General features: G+C 45.3%; 1 protein-coding gene across 3 annotated transcripts; it reads left to right on the forward strand.

Annotated features, from left to right (window-relative positions):
• Positions 1-1,130: 1,130 nt before the first annotated feature.
• Positions 1,131-16,805, forward strand: CARD19 (caspase recruitment domain family member 19). 3 transcript variants are annotated; one of them, XM_058845057.1, is made up of 6 exons: positions 1,131-1,285; positions 7,076-7,218; positions 9,033-9,186; positions 12,428-12,487; positions 14,039-14,110; positions 14,508-16,805. In XM_058845057.1, the coding sequence occupies exons 1-6, from the start codon at positions 1,267-1,269 to the stop codon at positions 14,618-14,620; spliced, it is 561 nt and encodes a 186-aa protein (XP_058701040.1). In that variant the 5' UTR covers positions 1,131-1,266; the 3' UTR covers positions 14,621-16,805. The 3 variants fall into 3 exon arrangements, with proteins under 3 accessions (XP_058701040.1, XP_058701042.1, XP_058701041.1); XM_058845058.1 differs by lacking the exon at positions 1,131-1,285 and adding an exon at positions 4,775-4,796; XM_058845059.1 differs by lacking the exon at positions 12,428-12,487 and having other exon boundaries at positions 1,133-1,285.
• Positions 16,806-19,023: the final 2,218 nt, after the last annotated feature.

Here is a 19,023-nt window from a genome sequence, read left to right on the forward strand (position 1 = left end):
GTTCCTTTCCCACAGCTCTGCAGAACATCAGTTTGCCAAATCTGTCAGCTGTTTATTTACACACCTATTTTAAGGGGAGGATGCTCTAACAGCTTTATTTGCTTCCTGTCTTCAAAGAATTCAATTGTTTGGGGTTTTTTTAATAATTAGTTGAGTATATTTTCTCATGTGTACAATTTGATTTGTGCTTTACAAGGGGTAAGATAAGAAGCCAAGTGCAGTATTGAAATGTTTGTGAAGGTAGCTGTTCATTCTCCAAGAATCCTTGCGATATTTGCCAGGACTATTTGTGATCAGTATACTTGGATCTGTTCTACATACCCATTCTTCCCTTATGCCAGGAACAAGAGATAGAGAATTTTTCCATTATCTGCACCATCTTCTTGTTTTACTAATGCTGTTAAAATTTCCAAGGATTGGGTATCACAGAGCAGAATTAGGGGTGTGTAATTCACTGGGTACAAGGTGAATACACAGAAAGTTAAAACTCAGCAGGGGTTTCCAGACCTATGGATGCTGCAGGATATCATTGAATTCTCATTCTTATCATTGAATTAATTTTATGTGCTGAAATGGACCTTGAGGGATCATGGAGTCCAACACCTGGCCCTGCCCAGACACCCCAACAATCCCAGCCTGTGCATCCCTGGCAGCGCTGTCCAAACGCTCCTGGAGCTCTGGCAGCCTCGGGAATGTCACCATTCCCTGGGGAGCCTGGGCAGTGCCAGCACCCTCTGGGGGGAGATGATTTCATCCAAGTCAGTTCTGTTCCCATTTCATGGTTTGGCTTAACTGCTTGGGAATAAAGAGCTGGGAATTTGCAGCACAGCTTCTCCTTTTGTGTTTGGAGTCAGAGAACTTTTTTCTTCATCGCCTTCTAACCAACAAAGTAATCATACCAATAATCATACTCTGACTATATAAATAAGATTGGAAAAGAACCCATTTTATATGCAAAGCAACACTAGAAATTATTAGCGCACACAAAAAAGCTTTCATAACTTTGAATAAACAAACATCTTGGTTCTCAGAGCTAATTACACGTCCTTTAAAATCCCCAGCAAATTGCTGCTGAGTCCCAGGCGCAGAGGAGCAGCCGCCCATCGCTCCTGGCAGAGCTCTGCCGGCTGTCACAGCCCGACTCGCTCCCTCCCCGTTTACTTTCGCTTCCCAAAGCTGCCCGTGACCTCTGCTTATCCCGCAAGGAGGATCGCACCGCGGGGGACGTGTGCCGGCCACGGCACGCACCCACCCCCAAACCCATGGATGATGCTCTACAGAAGCTGTAAGTGCACATTTGTAAGGAGGAATTCGGGCAAAACAACGGTCTGAAAATGGAAATCTGTGGGAACAGGAGTTCAGAGCCGGAGGGGAAGTGGCTCTGACGGGAGTGGCCAGTCGGTCACTGCCTTCACAATTCCTTCCCCTTCTTAGAGCTTGTTTTTGTAAATTATTGACTAAAACTTGCTGAAGGGAGCCTAGTGCGCAATCTGAGCTTTTAAGAAATACTTTATTGTGTTTTCTTAAGCACAAAGAAAGACTATTAGAGGAGCTGCTTGCGCTATCTGGACTCAATCTGTTGCCAAAGAGATCCAGTCCTCTGGCGGTGGGAATATAACAAAGTGTACTGTGATTCAACAATTAACAGATAAAACCAAACACTACACGATGATGTTGCCAGGACAAGGGTGATATTTAGTAACTCAAATAACTCACTCAAACAAATCGGTTGGTTTGGTTGGAGAAGCAGCACTGGCTTTTGAGATCAGCTAAGCAGGAAATCAGTCTGCTGGGAAATAAAACGCTGCGGTGCCGGTCACTGGCACGGCCGCTGAATTGGGAGTCAGAGCCCTGAAATGAATCAGGGCCTTGGGAAGGCCGGGCTCTGTCAGGAGCGGGGCTCGCAGCACTGAGCCCCGGAGAGCTCTGAGCCCTGCTGCTCGCGTCCCCCGCTGTCACCGGCTGTGTCACCGGCTGTGAGTGTCATTGGGTGTGAGTGTCACTGGGTGTGAGTGTCACTGGGTGTGTCACCGGCTGTGAGTGTCACTGGCTGTGAGTGTCACTGGCTGTGTCACCGGGTGTGACTGTCACCGGCTGTGTCACCAGGTGTGAGTGTCACCGGGTGTGAGTGTCACCGTCTGTGAGTGTCACCGGCTGTGAGTGTCACCGGGTGTGTCACTGGGTGTGTCACCGGGTGTGAGTGTCTCCAAGTGTGAGTGTCACCAGGTGTGAGTGTCACCAGGTGTGTCACCGGGTGTGAGTGTCACCGGCTGTGACTGTCACTGGCTGTGTCACCGGCTGTGAGTGTCACCGGCTGTGAGTGTCACCGGGTGTGAGTGTCACTGGGTGTGTCACCGGCTGTGAGTGTCACCGGGTGTGAGTGTCACTGGGTGTGAGTGTCACCGGCTGTGAGTGTCACTGGGTGTGTCACCGGCTGTGAGTGTCACCGGGTGTGAGTGTCACTGGGTGTGTCACCGGCTGTGAGTGTCACTGGGTGTGAGTGTCACTGGGTGTGTCACCGGCTGTGAGTGTCACTGGGTGTGTCACCGGGCGTGAGTGTCACTGGGTGTGAGTGTCACTGGGTGTGAGTGTCACCGGCTGTGAGTGTCATTGGGTGTGAGTGTCACTGGGTGTGAGTGTCACCGGCTGTGAGTGTCATTGGGTGTGAGTGTCACTGGGTGTGAGTGTCACCGGCTGTGAGTGTCACTGGGTGTGAGTGTCACTGGGTGTGAGTGTCACCGGCTGTGAGTGTCACTGGGTGTGTCACTGGGTGTGTCACCGGCTGTGAGTGTCACTGGGTGTGAGTGACACCGGGTGTGAGTGTCACCAGGTGTGAGTGTCACCGGCTGTGAGTGTCACCGGGTGTGAGTGTCACCGGCTGTGAGTGTCACTGGGTGTGAGTGTCACCGGCTGTGAGTGTCACTGGGTGTGAGTGTCATTGGGTGTGAGTGTCACCGGGTGTGAGTGTCACCGGCTGTGAGTGTCACCAGGTGTGAGTGTCACCGGGTGTGAGTGTCACCAGGTGTGAGTGTCACTGGGTGTGAGTGTCACTGGGTGTGAGTGTCACCGGCTGTGAGTGTCACTGGCTGTGAGTGTCACCGGGTGTGAGTGTCACTGGCTGTGAGTGTCCCCAGGGGAGGGCATTCGGGGCCAGCCCCAGCCCGCTGGTTCCCTGCGGGCAGCACGGGCACGGCCTGGGGCTCTGCAGGATCCTCCTGTGCAAGGCTGTGTGACAGAGCCCCTGCGTGCCACCGGCATGAGGAGGAGATATGTTTAACCTCCCCTTCTTGTGGATTTGTCCGAGTCTGCAGGACAAAAATACCTCCGTGCAGAGCGGCTCCGTACATCGCAGCATTCCTCAGGGATTGATTTTCGCTTCCACTTCACTCGCTGTGAATCACTCACTTGGAATCACTGTGTGCTGAAAAACATTTAGATTTGTATCGGAGATTTCAGTCCATGTCACACTAAGATTGACCAACAGGTTTTCTGTTTAGTGGTTTAGATTCCCATCATGTAAAAAGTTCTCAAAGCTTTTAAATTTAAAATTTCTAAAATTTCCAAAGGTTTCCAGGGCAATTTTTTAGCAGAGTACAAAATGCAATGAATTCACAAAGGTATAAAGGGGTCATAAAAAAACCCTCAGCATGGCATTCTCCCTCTGCTCCTTAGTATTAGGCAGCCCCTCCTGCTGTAGTGTTTTAATATACATGTGGAAGTGAATCGTGGAATACAAGAATGGTTTGGGTTGAAGGGACCTTAAAGATCATCTTGTTCAAAACCCCTGCCATTTCCACAGTGCCAAGTAGCTCAGCCCCATCCAAAATGGTCTTTAAAATATATAACAAAAGGAATGATAAAATTCCAAGTTCCTTTTCACAATGTTCCTATTTTTTCACTAAAATACATTGCCAAAATCACACCAATGCAGGCGTGATCAAGGTCTCCATGAGCAATAATAATTATTTTAAAAATTATTTTCATGCTTTTAGGAAGATCTGGATTCCAGAGGTTAGAAAGGATAAACTCAGGGTGATTATACTCTACCGATCTACTCCAGGATATGCACCGTGAATGTCAGAGCATTTGACAATGCTTCAATCTTCTGCATATTTATCCCTAGCAAGGCATATTCTCTTCCATCCCTTGCTAGGTAATTAATTGTTGATGACATTTGGTGCGAATGGCAGGTTTTACATCCACAAATTTGCTTGTACTTTTCCCCCTCACAATGTTAAATATCCCAATTAATTAGATGTTTCACTGCAACCTTTTCTATGAGAGAAGCTGGGCTTGAGTCGCTACCTGCCCAATGGACCTTACGTGTCCAGCTGCATTTAAACACGCGATGTGCTGCAGCACAGGGAAAATATAAATTCTACATGTGTGTTGTGAAGATGTAGACACGGTATTCTGGACAGTGTATTTACCTCTGGACATCACGGCTTTACTAATCGTGCATTAATTCTTTAAAAACTCGTGGCCGTGCAAGTGTAAATTGACGCCTCTTCAGGGCACGGCCTGGTGAGCAGGGACATTTGAAGAACTGTTTGAGCTGGGAGCTGAAGGCGCTGGGAGCCCCGGGCTGGGCTGGGGGGCTGAGGGGGGCCCGCCCCGGCCGCTCCCCCGCCCCGGGCTCCGCTCCCCCGCCCCGGGCTCCGCTCCCCGGCTCGGCGCTTCCTGCCGCGGGCCCGTGAGGCGGAGCCCGGCCCAGCGCCGCCCGCCCCGGCCCGGCCTGGCAGGAAGGCGGCGGGGCTCAGGCCGCGGGCCGGGCGGGGCTGGCGCTGCCATGGCCGGTGAGTGCGGGACGGGCGGGCTCCGGGGAGCCTTGGTGAGGCGCCGCCGCGCTCCCGGGCCCGGCCGGAGCCCCCGGCCGGCGTGGCGGTGTCTCCGCGGCCCCGGCACGGCCGTGGGTCGGGGTGAGCGCCCCGGGGCCCCTCACGGGCCCGGCAGCACCGCGGGTTCCCGCACGGCCGGGCCGCTGAGGCGGCGGGCGGGGCCGGGCTGGCCGCGGGTAGCGGGGGCGTGCGGAGCCCCGGCACGGTGTCTCCGGTGTCTCCGATGTCTCCGGCAGTGCCACGTCCCACACACCGGCACACGGGCTGTGTAAATGTGCTGTTTAACCCCAGCCTCCAGCCGGCTCGCTCTGTACCTGGGGAACACACAGGTGACTCGGAGGCCCGGTTGTTTCAGCCATCGTATGGAGCGTGGAGGTCTGGGACTGTGTGTAACCTGATGTCGCACTCTAGTATCAAATGCTTTTTAGTGTCTTGCTCACTGCAGTTTCGCTAAGTTTTCCTCTTGTCTTTTAAAAACTGTTTCAAGTAAAAATGATTTACTGAAGTATGCAATTCCCTGACACGTGGGTGTCAGTCTCCTCCCAAGCACCAAGTGAAAAGATGAGAGGTAATGGCCTCAGGTTGCACCAGGAGAGGTTTAGGTTGAATATTAACGAAAATTTGTTCATTGAAAGGGTTGCCCAGGCCTAGTACAGGCTGCCCAGGGAAGTGGTGGAGTCACCATCCCTGAAAATGTTCAAAAATTGTGTGGATGTGGAACTCCAGGACACAGTTTAGTGCTGATTATGGTGATGCTGGATGGATGGTTGGACTCAATAGTCTTAAGGTTCATTTCCAACCTAAATGATTCTGTGATTCTCTTGACTTGCTGTCAGAGACTTTTGACTTCTGGTAACTTGCAATAGCACATGGCAGTGGGTGAGAGTAGCAGGGGAGGGCAGCATCTTGTTTTTCACCTTTCTGTCATCCTTCCAGCCCAGAGGAGCAGACTCTTTGCCTGTGCATTTGGTAACCAGTGCCATCTGAACATCTCAGACCATTTCTCTGCAGCCAGTCTCCTTCTTAAATCCTTGGCCTCCCTTTCTTAGGCTCTTGAAAGGGAAAAGCCAAAACTAAATTAGTGTTAAGCTAACATTTTGTTGAGAGACTTTTCCCTCTCTTCCTGAGATGCTTCTGAAAGGAGTTGTCACGGACACGTACAAATGGTTTGATCATCAGATCCAAACCTTACAGGTTTTGGTTTCCAGCTTTCCTGTATAATGTTTATGAAAATCACCTAGGAGTTTTACAGGAAGTAGCAGCTCCTGTTTTCACTGTACAACAGACACCACTGAGGTTTCTGGAATGGATGTTTGCAAGTTCTGTGTTTTACAGAGAATGTCAGAGAGCTGCATTGGGTTTTGTGTCTGTTGTATTTAAATTTATCTCCTTAATGATCCTGTTTGTTTGCTTGATAAGAAGGCTTTTAAGGGGAAAACAAACCAAAGATGAAACCATAATAAAGACACAGTGGTGTCAGAGATAGTGTCCAAAGTCCTTATGTAAATATTAGTGGAGTTATTAATGTGTAAGGAAGCCAGGAATGTGTACCTGCCTGACTAAAGGTGGTTGGCAGCATTTTTGCTCCCAGGGCCCAGGTATGGATGAGAGTGTTTGCATGTTGCAGTGTGGCAAGGGAGGGCTGATCTCAGTCTACAAATTTGAAATGAAGCTGTATTTATTAATTTACTATGATAAATGTGAAATGGCAGTGCAGCTCCTTAGGGCCCTGTGGCTTTATCCAGAAGGGCAGTGAAAGTAGATCATAGAGAAATATATGCAGGGGATTGTGACAAACAAAATCCTGTTTGATGTTTCTTGTACAGAAAGCAACTTGAAGTTTTTTATGCTAAGAATAGTTAAGCAGAAACAAAATTACGAAGGCTTTTTTGGCAACCAATATAACCTGAAAGTTCTGTTTTGTCATAAACGTCATAATCTGACTTCATAAGTGATAAAGAATTTATCTTCAGTGATTTATTAACTTCAGGGCTGTATTTGATTAAATATCCATCACAGCTTGACTTCTAAATGATTTAGAGTCTTCTCCCTTTGGAAAGAGAGAGGCAGTAGGAGTGACCAGCCAGAAGTTTGGATAGTTCAGCTTTCTAATGTTAGGTGGTGGTGATAATTTTATTTTAGCTATTTAATCACTGGTAGGAAAATGAAATTTATGGAATTTTAAAACAGCTTATTAATTAACTGCTGTGGTTTGTTCTGTGTTATTTTATCTCTAGATCAGTCTTATTGTCAACGGCTGCAGCATGACATGCATTTCCTTACAAGCACCAGCCGACTGAATGAGCAAGTGGTTGATAAAATTGTTCTTCAGCTTAACAGAGTCTATCCCCAAATTCTCACCAATGAAGAAGCAGAAAAGGTAATTGGAGGAGTTTTGCTGTGTCTCTGAGTGCTGTGTTGCTTTTGCAGGTCACCCTCTTCCTGACACAACCCTTGGTGCCACGTGCAGCCAGTCTGGCTCACCTCCTGCTTGCTGACCAGCTGTACCTGGCACCTCGTGTCAGAGGAGCAGTCACAGGGCTGGCACGTTCCCTGTGCCAAGTGGTCATGAGAGAGGATGCTCTCTTCAGCAGCAGCTCAGTGCCACGGTCCCTGCCACGATCGGGGGCGCGCAGTTGTGCAGCCAGTGCACACCCATCCTGTGACCACATGCCTGGCGTGCCTGTCTCCTCACATGAGGTGGTGTGGAGTGGCACACCACGTGATCTGTGCTGCATCCATCTCTGCCCACAAAATCATCTGTATTAGCTCAATCAGTTTTGCTGACCAATTAATCATTCTAAGTATTGGTAGAGAATGGGGGGGTGTTAGTCCCACTAGTAAGTGGGGAACTGTGGGAAGTAGATGGAGTTAATATCTTGCAGTGGTGCCACCACATATGGAGGAAGGCCACCCTCCCTGACATGAAGCTTTCAAAAATGGATAGCTCTTTTTAGGAAGAAAAAGCTTCTAATCTTGTGTAGAGACAAAATTAAAGTCAGCTAAGAGCTTCCACAATCCTACTTGTAATAGTTTGTATTTGCCCTCTGCTGGCTTCATGTCTGTACAGGATTTTGGCATATCAATATTTTAACATCAGGAACAGTAGGTCCAATTCTACCATAATCAAACTCCATGGGGACAGTTAGTGTTTTGTGGTGTAGAGCAGAGCTAGATCATTTTACTGAGGCTGTCTATGCCACTTCCCTCAAGAGGTTCAAAATAAATCCATAAAGAATCTGAAACATGATTTGTGACTTCTGCACTTAGGCAAAAATGAACTGTTTTTTTATGGGTCCAGGCAAGTTTGTGTCAACTCTAGTGAGTGTTTAAGAAGCTTAAACCAGCTGTATCTGGTAGACCCCGTGGGAATTTTGTCAGAATAAGGAGTGTTGTGTAAGGTCTGTGACATTCCTGTCCCCCTCGAGCAGCAATTGTTCTTAGCTCAGTGTGCTGCAAAGGTTATCCACTGTGCTGCTATGAAATATGATGCTTTGCTGAGAATGCCTTTGGATTTTTTCAAAATAAATGGAAATAAGTTTGATGTGTAAGGCTAGTGCTGCATTTTCCTTCTCTTTGTAAGGTATCCTAATACTCATCACATTTAGCACGACAGAAAAAATGTATTTTCCTCTGCAGCTGTTTGCCAACCTAAGTAATGGGACTTTGTGCCTGTTGAAGTGGGTACACAGCAGTTAACTGTGCTGCAAATAATAAAAAACAATGAAATAGGAAATCTTGGGATGATGAACGCTCCAGTGTTGAGACTAGGATAAGCAGTATAAACTGCCTTTTTGGGGATCATTACTAGGGAGCTAAGGGCAAACTTGAAAGCATCAAACTTTATTTCATATTATAAGATTTGCTGAAATAGTCTATCTACAGCTGTAAGAATTAAACTGTAGGATAGCAAGTACCATGTCAGCTTGGATGCAGGGAAGACATCAAATGCAGAGTGTCTTTCAGAAAAAGGCAGGAGAGGCAATGTGCTCTCCATCAGACTCTGCTGACCACATGGAGCTCAGTGCTGTGCAGTGCATGTATATTCTTTTTAGGTTTCCCTTTTTGGCTCATTCTTTTAGTAAATATCAAAGAAGCTCTGTAACTTTGTTCCCTGGCACAGTGATGTAAAATTGATCTTTTAATCTCTCTTCTGTTTTAATCTCTTTTCTGATAAATGCTTTTCTCTTACAGTTCAGGAACCCAAAGGCATCACTCCAAACCAGACTCTCAGATCTGTTAAAACACCTCCAAAAGAAAGGAGACAGACACTGTCAGGAGTTTTACAGGGCTCTGCAGATCAATGCTGAACAGCTGTTTAATGACCTGCCAAGCAGGAAAATCTTGAGTAAGTTAATTTGTAAGTTGATTGATTTGTGGATTTCCTCACCAGTGTATTACAAAACCTCACTTAGATGCAGTGCAGGTCATTTAAACAACCTAAACAGGTTATAAAAAATATAAATAAACAAGTAACTGAAATAATTTTTGGGGTATACTTTAATTCCTTCTGACTTGAGTTTTCCAAAAGCTGTAAAAGGATTTTGTCATGTAAAATTGTAATTACCTGAATTTTGTCTTTGATTTTGAAAGAAGCAATTTGTATTACCCAGCACAAACTGGTGGAAGACCATTTTCTTGCCTGCTACAGAGTTAACCCACATCCATACCTGAATCCTTGTGAACTGGGGAAGCCTCAGAATTTCAGATGAGCCCCAGTCCCAGCTGACTGAGCCTCGCAGCAGCTTGAAGGCAATGCTTTGATCTGATGTTCACCTTGCAGAATTCTTGCACTTTGGGGAACAGGCTCTTCAATCAGATTGTCTTGGATCTGTCATTTTGACTTGGGTAGAGCTCAAGAAACAGGTTTTTCTGTCAGGCTGACTAGCAGTTAGCAGACAACCTTTATGAATTAAAAGCAGTTTGGGAAGTCTTGGTATAGTCACTAGGAGTAAAATTTCAGGATTGTTTTGATGTTTAAGAGTTGAAGCCTTTTAATGTTCAATAGCACATTCTACAAGCCATTTTTCAAAATGTAGCTTTACAAGGAGACTTGGATAGGGTCTGTGGGATGTTTTCACTTTTAGCTAGAGCAGAAATGTGCTCATCCTTGCACATGATTTATGTGGTGACTCCAAGCTTTCCTCAGGTAGCCATGAATAGGCAGGGTTAGGGTTTCTCATGTTCAGACTCTGCATAACAAATACCTGTGTAGAAGTGCTTCTTGTTAAACATACAGCTCCTTGTGGCGCCCAAAAACTGTTTTGCTGCTGCTGCTGCAAACTGCTGACTTCAGTAACCAAAAGTCATTAAATTCTCTGTTATCTTGGTACACTCTTCTATGTTACCATCCTCAGAAGGATGAAGATAATTTAAAGAACTGAGTTAAAACATTACTGTGTACTGAGGTTTGGCAGTTTCTTTCTGTTGACCTAAGAAATAAATACTGAGATGATTGTGTTAATATGCTTGCTGCTTCTTAGAGTTCTGTAATTAAAACAAATGTCTGCATTCTGGATTGAATGGTCAAGAAACATCTGTGCAGCTTTTTGAGCTAAAACTGCAAACACTTCCATGCTTCAGGAAAAGTTCCTTCATCAGTATAAGGAGTAACTTCTCATTGAAGTGAACTTGGACATTTTCAGTATTAAAGGCATTATGCTTCAGACATCCAACATGCACAATTCATTACTCAAGTGTTACTCCTTGGAAGTGCTCAAGGAGTGTTCAGAGCCAAGATCTGTGGGGTCCAGAGCAGCTTGGTCCCTGGAGGTGTCCCTGCCCATGACAGGAGTTTGGAACTGGATGGTCTTCAGGGTTCCTTCCAACTCAAACCATTCTGTAATGCTCTTAGCAGTAGTTGTTAAATTTAGCACAAAACATTTACAGAACTGCCACTAGAATTTGTAAATGTAAAGAAAAAGGAAAATCCCTATCATGGGGATTTTGTTGTAAATGCAGGCTGAGGTGAAACAAGCAGCATTACAAGCAGCTGGAGAAATTATTGATATATTATTATTAACATGGATGAACCATGGCCAGGACAGAGTTCTGTAATAGCTACATGCAGCTATACATGGGTATTTTTTTCAACAAAGATTTTTTTCAACAAAGGAAATCCTTTCAAATATTTTTCATATTTAAGACAGCTTTAAAATCTGTGCTAGAAGATAATTTCTTTGCCTGAAGTGTGAATTGCCAGTGAAGTGTCTGGTAATGTCTGAACATTACCACTAGAGGGGGGGTAAGGCACACGCTGTGGGCAGCAAACTGGAGTTTCCAAGGGACTCAGAAAATGTTTTTCTCTCCATGCTGACACAGACTGAAGGGATAAAGGCTCAGATCAGCCCCACGCAGCGATAGAAGTGGCAGAGATTTGTCTGTGCTCTCCTGTGCAGTGTGAGGATTCTCGAGCTGGAATTGCAGCAGCCCCTCAAAGGGGCAGGCTGGGTGAGGCTGCCAGGGGCACACCGTGCTCACAGAGGCTTTGCAGCAAAGGGCTCCAGATGCTTCTGTCCTGCTCCAGGGCCATGTCCTGGCCCCCTAAACAGAGGGATATCCCCAGCAGGGGAGATGGATGGTCCCCTGTCGAGGCACCTCTTCTAGATCCTGGTGTCATGTAAAAGGAGAGCAGTTGAAACCCATCAGTCTTAAATTCTTCCCTATTGACAGCCAGATTCAGAGCTCTTACCTTTTTTTCTTTTTTAACCTTCCTAACCCTTTGACATTTGGACTTGTTTATGGTAGAGGTCTTTTCCAACCTTTATGATTCTGTGAGTCTATGACTACAGAAAGGTTTGGCTAAAAGAGTGTTGCAGTTTGGTTATGTGTTCTGGAAGGTCACTCCTCTGCCATGTCTGGTGACAGCTGTGCACGCCCCTGCTGCAGACAGCATGATCTCCACATCTCTGTGGCAAAGGCAGCTCTGAAAGGGTCTTTGTGGACAGACTGGGAACTACTGAACACCTTGTCCTAAGGCCAACCTCCTTTTCTACTAGAATTTGCAGAAAGATAGAGGCCAGAATTATTTGTGCCAAATGCTAGCATGTAGAACCTACAGAGTTTTCAAGAAGCTGGGCATGTGTTCAGCTGAGACCTGCATTTTGTAAATAATCTGCACCAAGAAGTTTTTTTATGTGCTTTACCTGCTAAATGCATCAATGCCCAGGGATTTGCTCAAGAACAAAGAATGGTTATACATTATATTATAGAGGTGTTTTCAGATTAGTGCATCTAGAAACAAAGAGTTTGTATGTATTACAATGAAAATTGCTGGTTTTGTGAAGGATTATCTCCTGCTTTCCTAACCTGGGAAACAAGTGTAATGTTATTTATGTGGTCAGAGCTTAAGCAGATGAGAGGTGGGGCTGCAGCTATTTGTAGTTGCATTCAGATGACTCTGCCCATGTCTTTTGATCAGTCCAGCTTTAACTCTAGCAATGATTTACTGTTGGAGGGGTTAATACTTTATGTCAATATTGGATATTTTTCTGAAATGTGTTGTTTTCAACCATTTTGCATGTGCTGATTATGTTTGTTTGTTTGCTTGAGCTGAGTACTAACTTTTCATGTGTTGCTTTTATTTCTAGAAACCCCAGATCCCACAGAGATAGACACTGACAAGGAGCAATATATGCTAAATGACAGGGGTAAATAAATCATACAGTGTCACTGGATGGAATGGCTTTGCAGATTATGATGCAATTTATTATATCATGCAATTTTCACTTCATGTAACAACTACTTTGGCTTATGATGTCTTTACTGTCACAAGTTAAGTAGAATTAATGGAGGAAAATATACTGAAAATATACTGAGCTACTGTTGTGGAAACCAGTGCCAGGAAATTGAAGAGACTATAGAGTATAATCAATATTTACAATAGTATTGTTTACACTATTACAGCTAAATTCTTCATTTCCTGTGATTCTTTCAATGCCTGTCTATTAATTTTGTGTAAGGCCATCAATAACTTTTTTTTTTCCTTTTTATCCTTTTTTTATACTTTTCAATTTTTTTTCAATTTTTTTTTTAAGCTCTCAATTTAACTACAAATCATTTGAAAGCAAGGACAGAAAAGAAGGAAAATCTTGAATATATTTTCCTTAGGAAAACATATTATTTTCCCTCCCTCTGTTCAATGCCAGATTACAGAGACAAATTTTTTTTTCACAGTAGAATGTTTTGAAAATAAAGATGAAGAGTTCTTACAATTTATAATGAACTGTTGTATCATTTAAGTTCAGTGTTTTATTTAGAGATTTAGATACAATAATGAATTATGCCTTTTTTTGCAGTTTCCTGAGAGAAAACTGAAATAAGTAGCAGAAACTACTATGTATATTTTTCTGTTGTGGTGTGTTGCTCTGACTATTGAACCAAATTGCTGTTCAGACTTTCCACATTGCTGTTGCTATCTGCAGCATAACAATACAAGATGAACAGAGAAAATGCTTGGAAATAAGAAAATTAAGTAATATTTTATTTTATTTTTACTTACTACTTTTTTTTTTTTCTTTTTTTCTGAGCCAGCCTCAGACTGGAGATTGTTTGGCCACTTGCCACCCTCCTTGGGAGGGTCCATGCCAAGGAGCAACCAAATCCTTGCTCCTTTGCTGTTTCTCCAGTGTCCTTGTCCACGTAGTCAGCTCTAAGAATTTGTTGAGGCAGTACACTTGTCCTTAAATTGATGGGTGTAGCTTAATTGTATCTGCTAAGAGAGGTGTAGTTTAATTGTATCTCTGTTTCTAGTGAGATAGTAACCACAAACAGAGTATTGGGTAAAAAAGCAGATATAAATCTTTATGCTGTTTTGTCAATGGATAAGTATGAATTTGAAAGGTTTTATTGCACATCAGTACTGACCATCACCATTAAACTGTGATTGTTTTAGTGATGGTCCAGGCAGGCAATTTCCAGGAGATTTGGTTTGGAAACTTTTCCTTAAATACCATAGGCTATAGCTAGATGAGCAGAGGGGAACAGGGAATGGTGGCAAAGCAACTGTAGTAAAAATTAATTGCAGTCCAGTAAATGTGCTTCACAGTACATTAGCTACAGAACATACAGAACTGTGAATATATTAAGCTTCATTTGAATATGCTTAATTACGCATATTGATAGCAATTGGTGATTTATGAACTGAGCTGAACTTGTGCTGCCCTGCTCTGTCTCAGTGTGTTCCCTTGCCATTTCTGTAGGCCCGGTGTTCTTCCTGGCGTGTTTCAGCGTGGCTGCAGGACTGGCCCTGTTCTGGTACTGCTGTAACTCAGGTGAGCTGCTCAGGGGCTCCTGGCTGCCTTCCTCAGCAGGGATGGAGCAAGCTGGGCTCCTCATCTGACAGGGCTCCCTGACAGGGTGGGTCAAGGTGGCATCATTCATTAATGAGCTCCGGATACAAATTGCACAGCAGACGTGCTGGGGTATAAATAATGGATATTTTGCCTACAGAGGATGCCACAAATAGAGGCTCTTTTTAAAGACAGTCTTTAATCTGAACAGATTCCTTGTTTGTCTCTCTTGGCAGTTAATTTCTACAAATGGAAGGAAATGGGCTTTCCTCTAGAGTTATTTTCAATTGGTTTTTATTTTTTGCAGATGCTGCTTCCTAGCTAAAACAAAATTTAACTGTGTTCACTTTCTCTTTTTCCTCTCATCATTCTGTTTTAGAAACACAAGTCATAGGAAGAGCCAGGAGAATCTTGGGCTTTTCTCCTATTATCATAGGAAGACATGCTAGAAATATTTGTATGTTGTATTTGGAAGACATGTCAAGAAATTAAGGAAAAGCTCTTCGCATGTCTGTACAGTACCTCGGCCAAAGGAACCCAGTGGTGCATAAAAATGTCCTGTACTCATACCAAAGATTTTATTAACTAGCTTCATCAATAATTGCCTTGCCTCCAGATGTATTTGGAATTTCAGTTATAACGTCCTTCTTTATGGGAATGGACCGTTTATTTTTGTAAATGCTTAAAGTATTTATCATTTGTATAAAAAATATTTTTATTACAAGCTTTAAAATGATCTGTTAAGTGAGTGTGGGTCTGAAGCCATGTTTGCATATGTGTTTTCCATACTGGAATGAAGGATCACAACTTTTTGAAGAACTCTGGCCTGTCTTTTATGACAATTAATTTCAGAAAAGAACTTAAACACATGCACTCAAAGCCTTACTAAGAAATGTGTCTCTGTCTCAGAATTGTCTGTTTTGTCCAGATCCATGTAGTCACTGCCTGAGCTCAGGTGGGCACTGGCACCTGTGAGGAGTTTTTGGGGGCCAGTTCCCTTTACATGTGCCTTGTAGTCCCTGTGTCTTCTGATTGCCTGTTGGTGCCTCATCCCAGCCTGCCTTGTTCCCTGGCACACTCAGTGCTGGCCCTGCTTTCAGTGCCTGCAGCTGCTGCAGGCTGGTTCCCAGCCCATGGGGTGTTCCAGGGAGAGGAATGTCTGACCTGAAGCTCTTCAGACTGCCTAGAGAATGTTCCAGATTAATTTAGCTTTTCCTTTCCCGGTGAAGTGAAGGGAGGCTCTGCAGAGAGACGTGGACAAGTTGGAGGGCTGGGCAGTCACCAGCCAAGTGAAGTTCAACAGGGGAAAGTGCCAGATTGTGCACCTGAGGTGGGGCAGCCCTGGACGGGCTGGGAAGGAGATGCTGGAGAGCAGCACCATGCAAAGTGACCTGGGAACCCTGGTGGATGGAAAATTTGTTATGAGTCAGCACTGCCCTGGCAGCCAGGGGGGACATCCCTGTCCTGGGGAGCACCAGGCCCAGCATGACCAGCTGGGCCAGGGAGAGGATTGTCCCACTCCACCCTGCACTGGGACGGCCTCACCTCGAGTGCTGGGGGCAGTTTGGGCACCACAATATAAGACCAAAGTACTGGAGAGCTCCCAAAGAGCACTTCCAGGGGTGGGGCAGGAACAGCTTCTCTGGGCAACCTGTACCAGGGCTGGGAGAAGAATTCTGTCCCAGTATGGTACAGGAAATTGACTGTGGCTAGGGCTGTATTTCCTCCCTTCCTGAGGCTGCTGGAGATGAGATTGTCTCTCAGGGAAAAACACGATCCAGAATGAGTTATTCCAAGGGTTAGAGCTGGAAGGAGAAAGAAAAAGTGAGTCTTGGTTCATCCTAGTGTGAAAGGACCTAACAGCAAAGAGTACAAAACAATCAGTTCCTTCATTAGTGCCAGTTATTAATTTGAACAGTAAATGTCAGGCTGCCTATAAAACTGGCATGTGCATAGGCTTGGAGAGATTCTTTTTCTTGGAATATTTTTCTTTCAGGAGCTTGCTTCTCTGCAAGCACATCTATGCACATCTGGACAGTGATAATTCCATTTTCAGCTCCTGTAGGAAGCACATGTGCACCTGCATGGGAGTCAGGTCCTTCTGGGCAAACAGTGCTATGGACTTGGGAATAAATCGAGCAGGGTCTTGGATGAAGCTGTTTAGCTGCAGAATTTTCAGTTTCCCTGGCAAGTCAAAGAACAGCTTGGCCTGTGCTGGATTAATTTATAAACAGGCTTCACTCTGTGCAGGGAAGTTGTCCCAGCTGGGTTGCAGGTGGTGCCATGCTGAGGGTGGAGACCATCCTTGTGAGCACTGTGGCTCCCATGCTGCAAGCAGGAATTGTACAGGAGCTGTGGAAATGGTTAAGGCCGAGTGACGGGACCGTCAGTATGCAGAAAGCTGGGAAACAAAGTGATAGATCCTACAAAGAATTTGCACAATTCCATTTAATGCCAGACTGCTATTTAAAGGACTTGGTGAAGGATGATATGCCTGATGAGCTGGAGTGGGAATGAAGTGATGATTCATTCTGGGATGCACTGGGCTGCTTTACAGCTGCTGGATGGAGTTTGCAGTTAAAAGTGCCTTTGCTGAGGCAAAGCTATTCCTTTTGTTTCTTTCATTTGTTGTTATTTTTCTCATACTGTAATAAATTGAAAACATATTTGGTCAAAATGTGTCATTGTGGGTGCTTTTCCATTCTGTGTGCACAGATGCTACTCCATGTTATGCCATGCCTTGGCTCTACTGCCAAAATTCAGTTTGCTGCACTTCACAGGGCCTGTGTCCTGTAGGAATTTCCCTGAACGTACATCTTCTTGAATCCTCTGGAAATTAATGTCTTTCTCTTTTTAATGGGGTGAAGCTGGCAATTAAATTGAAATAAAATCCGAGAGAAGAATGCTGCTGTTTTTCTTGTAGTTAATACACTGCTCTTCTTGCAGAAGTGCCCCGTGGTTGTTGCCCTCCTGTGGCTGCTGATCAACCCCTCCTGGGTTCTGGCCTCTTCATGGTTATTTTTTTCTGGGTATTTGCACCAGATTTTTAACATTTTCACCTGTGCAGTTTTTCTGCTTAGCATGTTTAGGGATCTGGAGTTAAACAGGACTTATCAGTTCAAAGACCGGGTGTCTTTGGGTTAATCCTTGATTTTGTGTCATTTTGGGAGTTCCAAGGGTCACTGCCCATGAAGCCTTGGAGGTGCACTGGAAAGGGACTTTGACACACAGTTCATTTTAATTGCTGCTCTGACCACCCAAGGAAAGCCATGCAGACAGATTTGTTACTGTTCTGCTCTTTGGCTGAGGGGGAACTGCTGGCCTGGGTGCCTCTGTGAGCAGTGTTGAACATCTCACCAAAGGAACTTGTTGCTGTAGCAGGAGAATCATGGGATCATGGAATTGTTAAGGTTGGAAAACACCTGATTAAGGCTGATGTGGCACCACCACTGTGCTTACCACTAAACCATGTCCTGAAGTGCCACAGCCACATGTTTTATAAACACTTCCAGGAATGGTGACCTCACCACTGGGCAGCCTCTGCCAGGGCTGGACAGCCCTTTCCATGAAGAAATATTTCCTAATATCAAATCTAAATCTCCCCTGACACAACTTGAAACCTTAGGTGGAGCCACTAACCCAAAGCCAGGATTGCATCTGCTGCATCTTTGGGGACAAGAGGAGCCCCAGAGCTTGGCATTGGATTCTGTTGAACAGGTGGTTGTGGAGGAAGTTCTCTGAGATAACTTCATCAGGAGGAGAGATCCTCTTCATCCCGTGCAAGTGGTATCTGCACTCCGCCCCTTTCCCGCTGCTTTGTGGCTCTGGGGACAGGAGCAGCTGTGTTGGTGGGATGGGAGGCTGTGGTTGTGCTGGTGCTGTGCTGGGCAGTGACCCCTCTGCCTCTGCAGGAGCAGCCTTGTGCCAAAGTGCCAGGTGAAGGGACCAGAGCAGAGCATCAGGGGCATCACCAAGCCTTGGATATGACTGAAACATCGGCCTGATGAAACTACAAAAGTACAGGATCCAGGGGAGGGGGTAATTGTCTTTCTGTCTTCATCTCACCCACTACATAGGGATGTTATTAGAGCCAAATGGAAAGAAGTCAGAGGCAGGAGATGACAGGCAGGCAACACTGCTCCAGTTAATTCTGTACCATTGCTTTGGCATGAAGGAGCATTTTGGGTGAATCCTGAGCTGCCCTTTCTATTTTGGAGCACAGGCCACTATACACTGTGGTCACAAGGAAAAGCTTTCTGCCATGGTGCTGTTGATAAATCTTTAATAACATTGTGTCTAGTAAAGCAAAAACCTTTCAGACTCAGTCTGTGCTTCACGCACTGGTAACAGGTGAAGTTGGGTGCCAGCAGCCAGAGTGCCACTGCACCTGGATAAATCACAGGCGAGACGCATTCTCATGGCACAATTCACAGGAAATCCTCCCTTTTCCATAACAAAATATTTCATCACACTCAGGTGGTTGTTTTTTTTTCCTTTTAAGCCCTGGTTTTAGCTGCCCTGGGGTCTCCCAGTGCTCAGCCTGCCATCCAGAGGCTGCTCTGTGCCATCCAGCAGTGCCCTGTGGCTACTCCCTGCTGAACGCTCTGCAGCAGCAGAAACAGAGAGACCTGATGTTATTTTTCCTCTGTGGGCTCTGAGGTAATTCATTTTAAAAGCTCCTAGTGGAGGTTGGATAGAGGATGCCTGTGCCTCTTAAATATTCCTGATCCATAATGGTTGCATACAGCTGGGTTTTGCTTTACCTGTGCCTCTGGAGCTGGCTCACAGTCAATTTATCATGGCTACTTTGCTCTGCTCTGGAAGAACTCTGTTCTCTCACGAGGTAGGGAGATGATTTACATCAGGTTGGAACCAAATTCAAAGCCCAGGTATAA

The sequence above is a fragment of the Poecile atricapillus genome, chromosome 9, assembly GCF_030490865.1.
Source record: "Poecile atricapillus isolate bPoeAtr1 chromosome 9, bPoeAtr1.hap1, whole genome shotgun sequence".
Lineage (NCBI taxonomy): Eukaryota > Metazoa > Chordata > Aves > Passeriformes > Paridae > Poecile > Poecile atricapillus.

Excerpts from the sequence above, each read along its gene's own strand:
- CARD19 (XM_058845057.1), top strand. Across the intron at positions 7,219-9,032 it reads CCAATGAAGAAGCAGAAAAG|TTCAGGAACCCAAAGGCATC; the intron begins GTAATTGGAGGA and ends TTTCTCTTACAG. Across the intron at positions 9,187-12,427 it reads GCCAAGCAGGAAAATCTTGA|AAACCCCAGATCCCACAGAG; the intron begins GTAAGTTAATTT and ends TTTTATTTCTAG.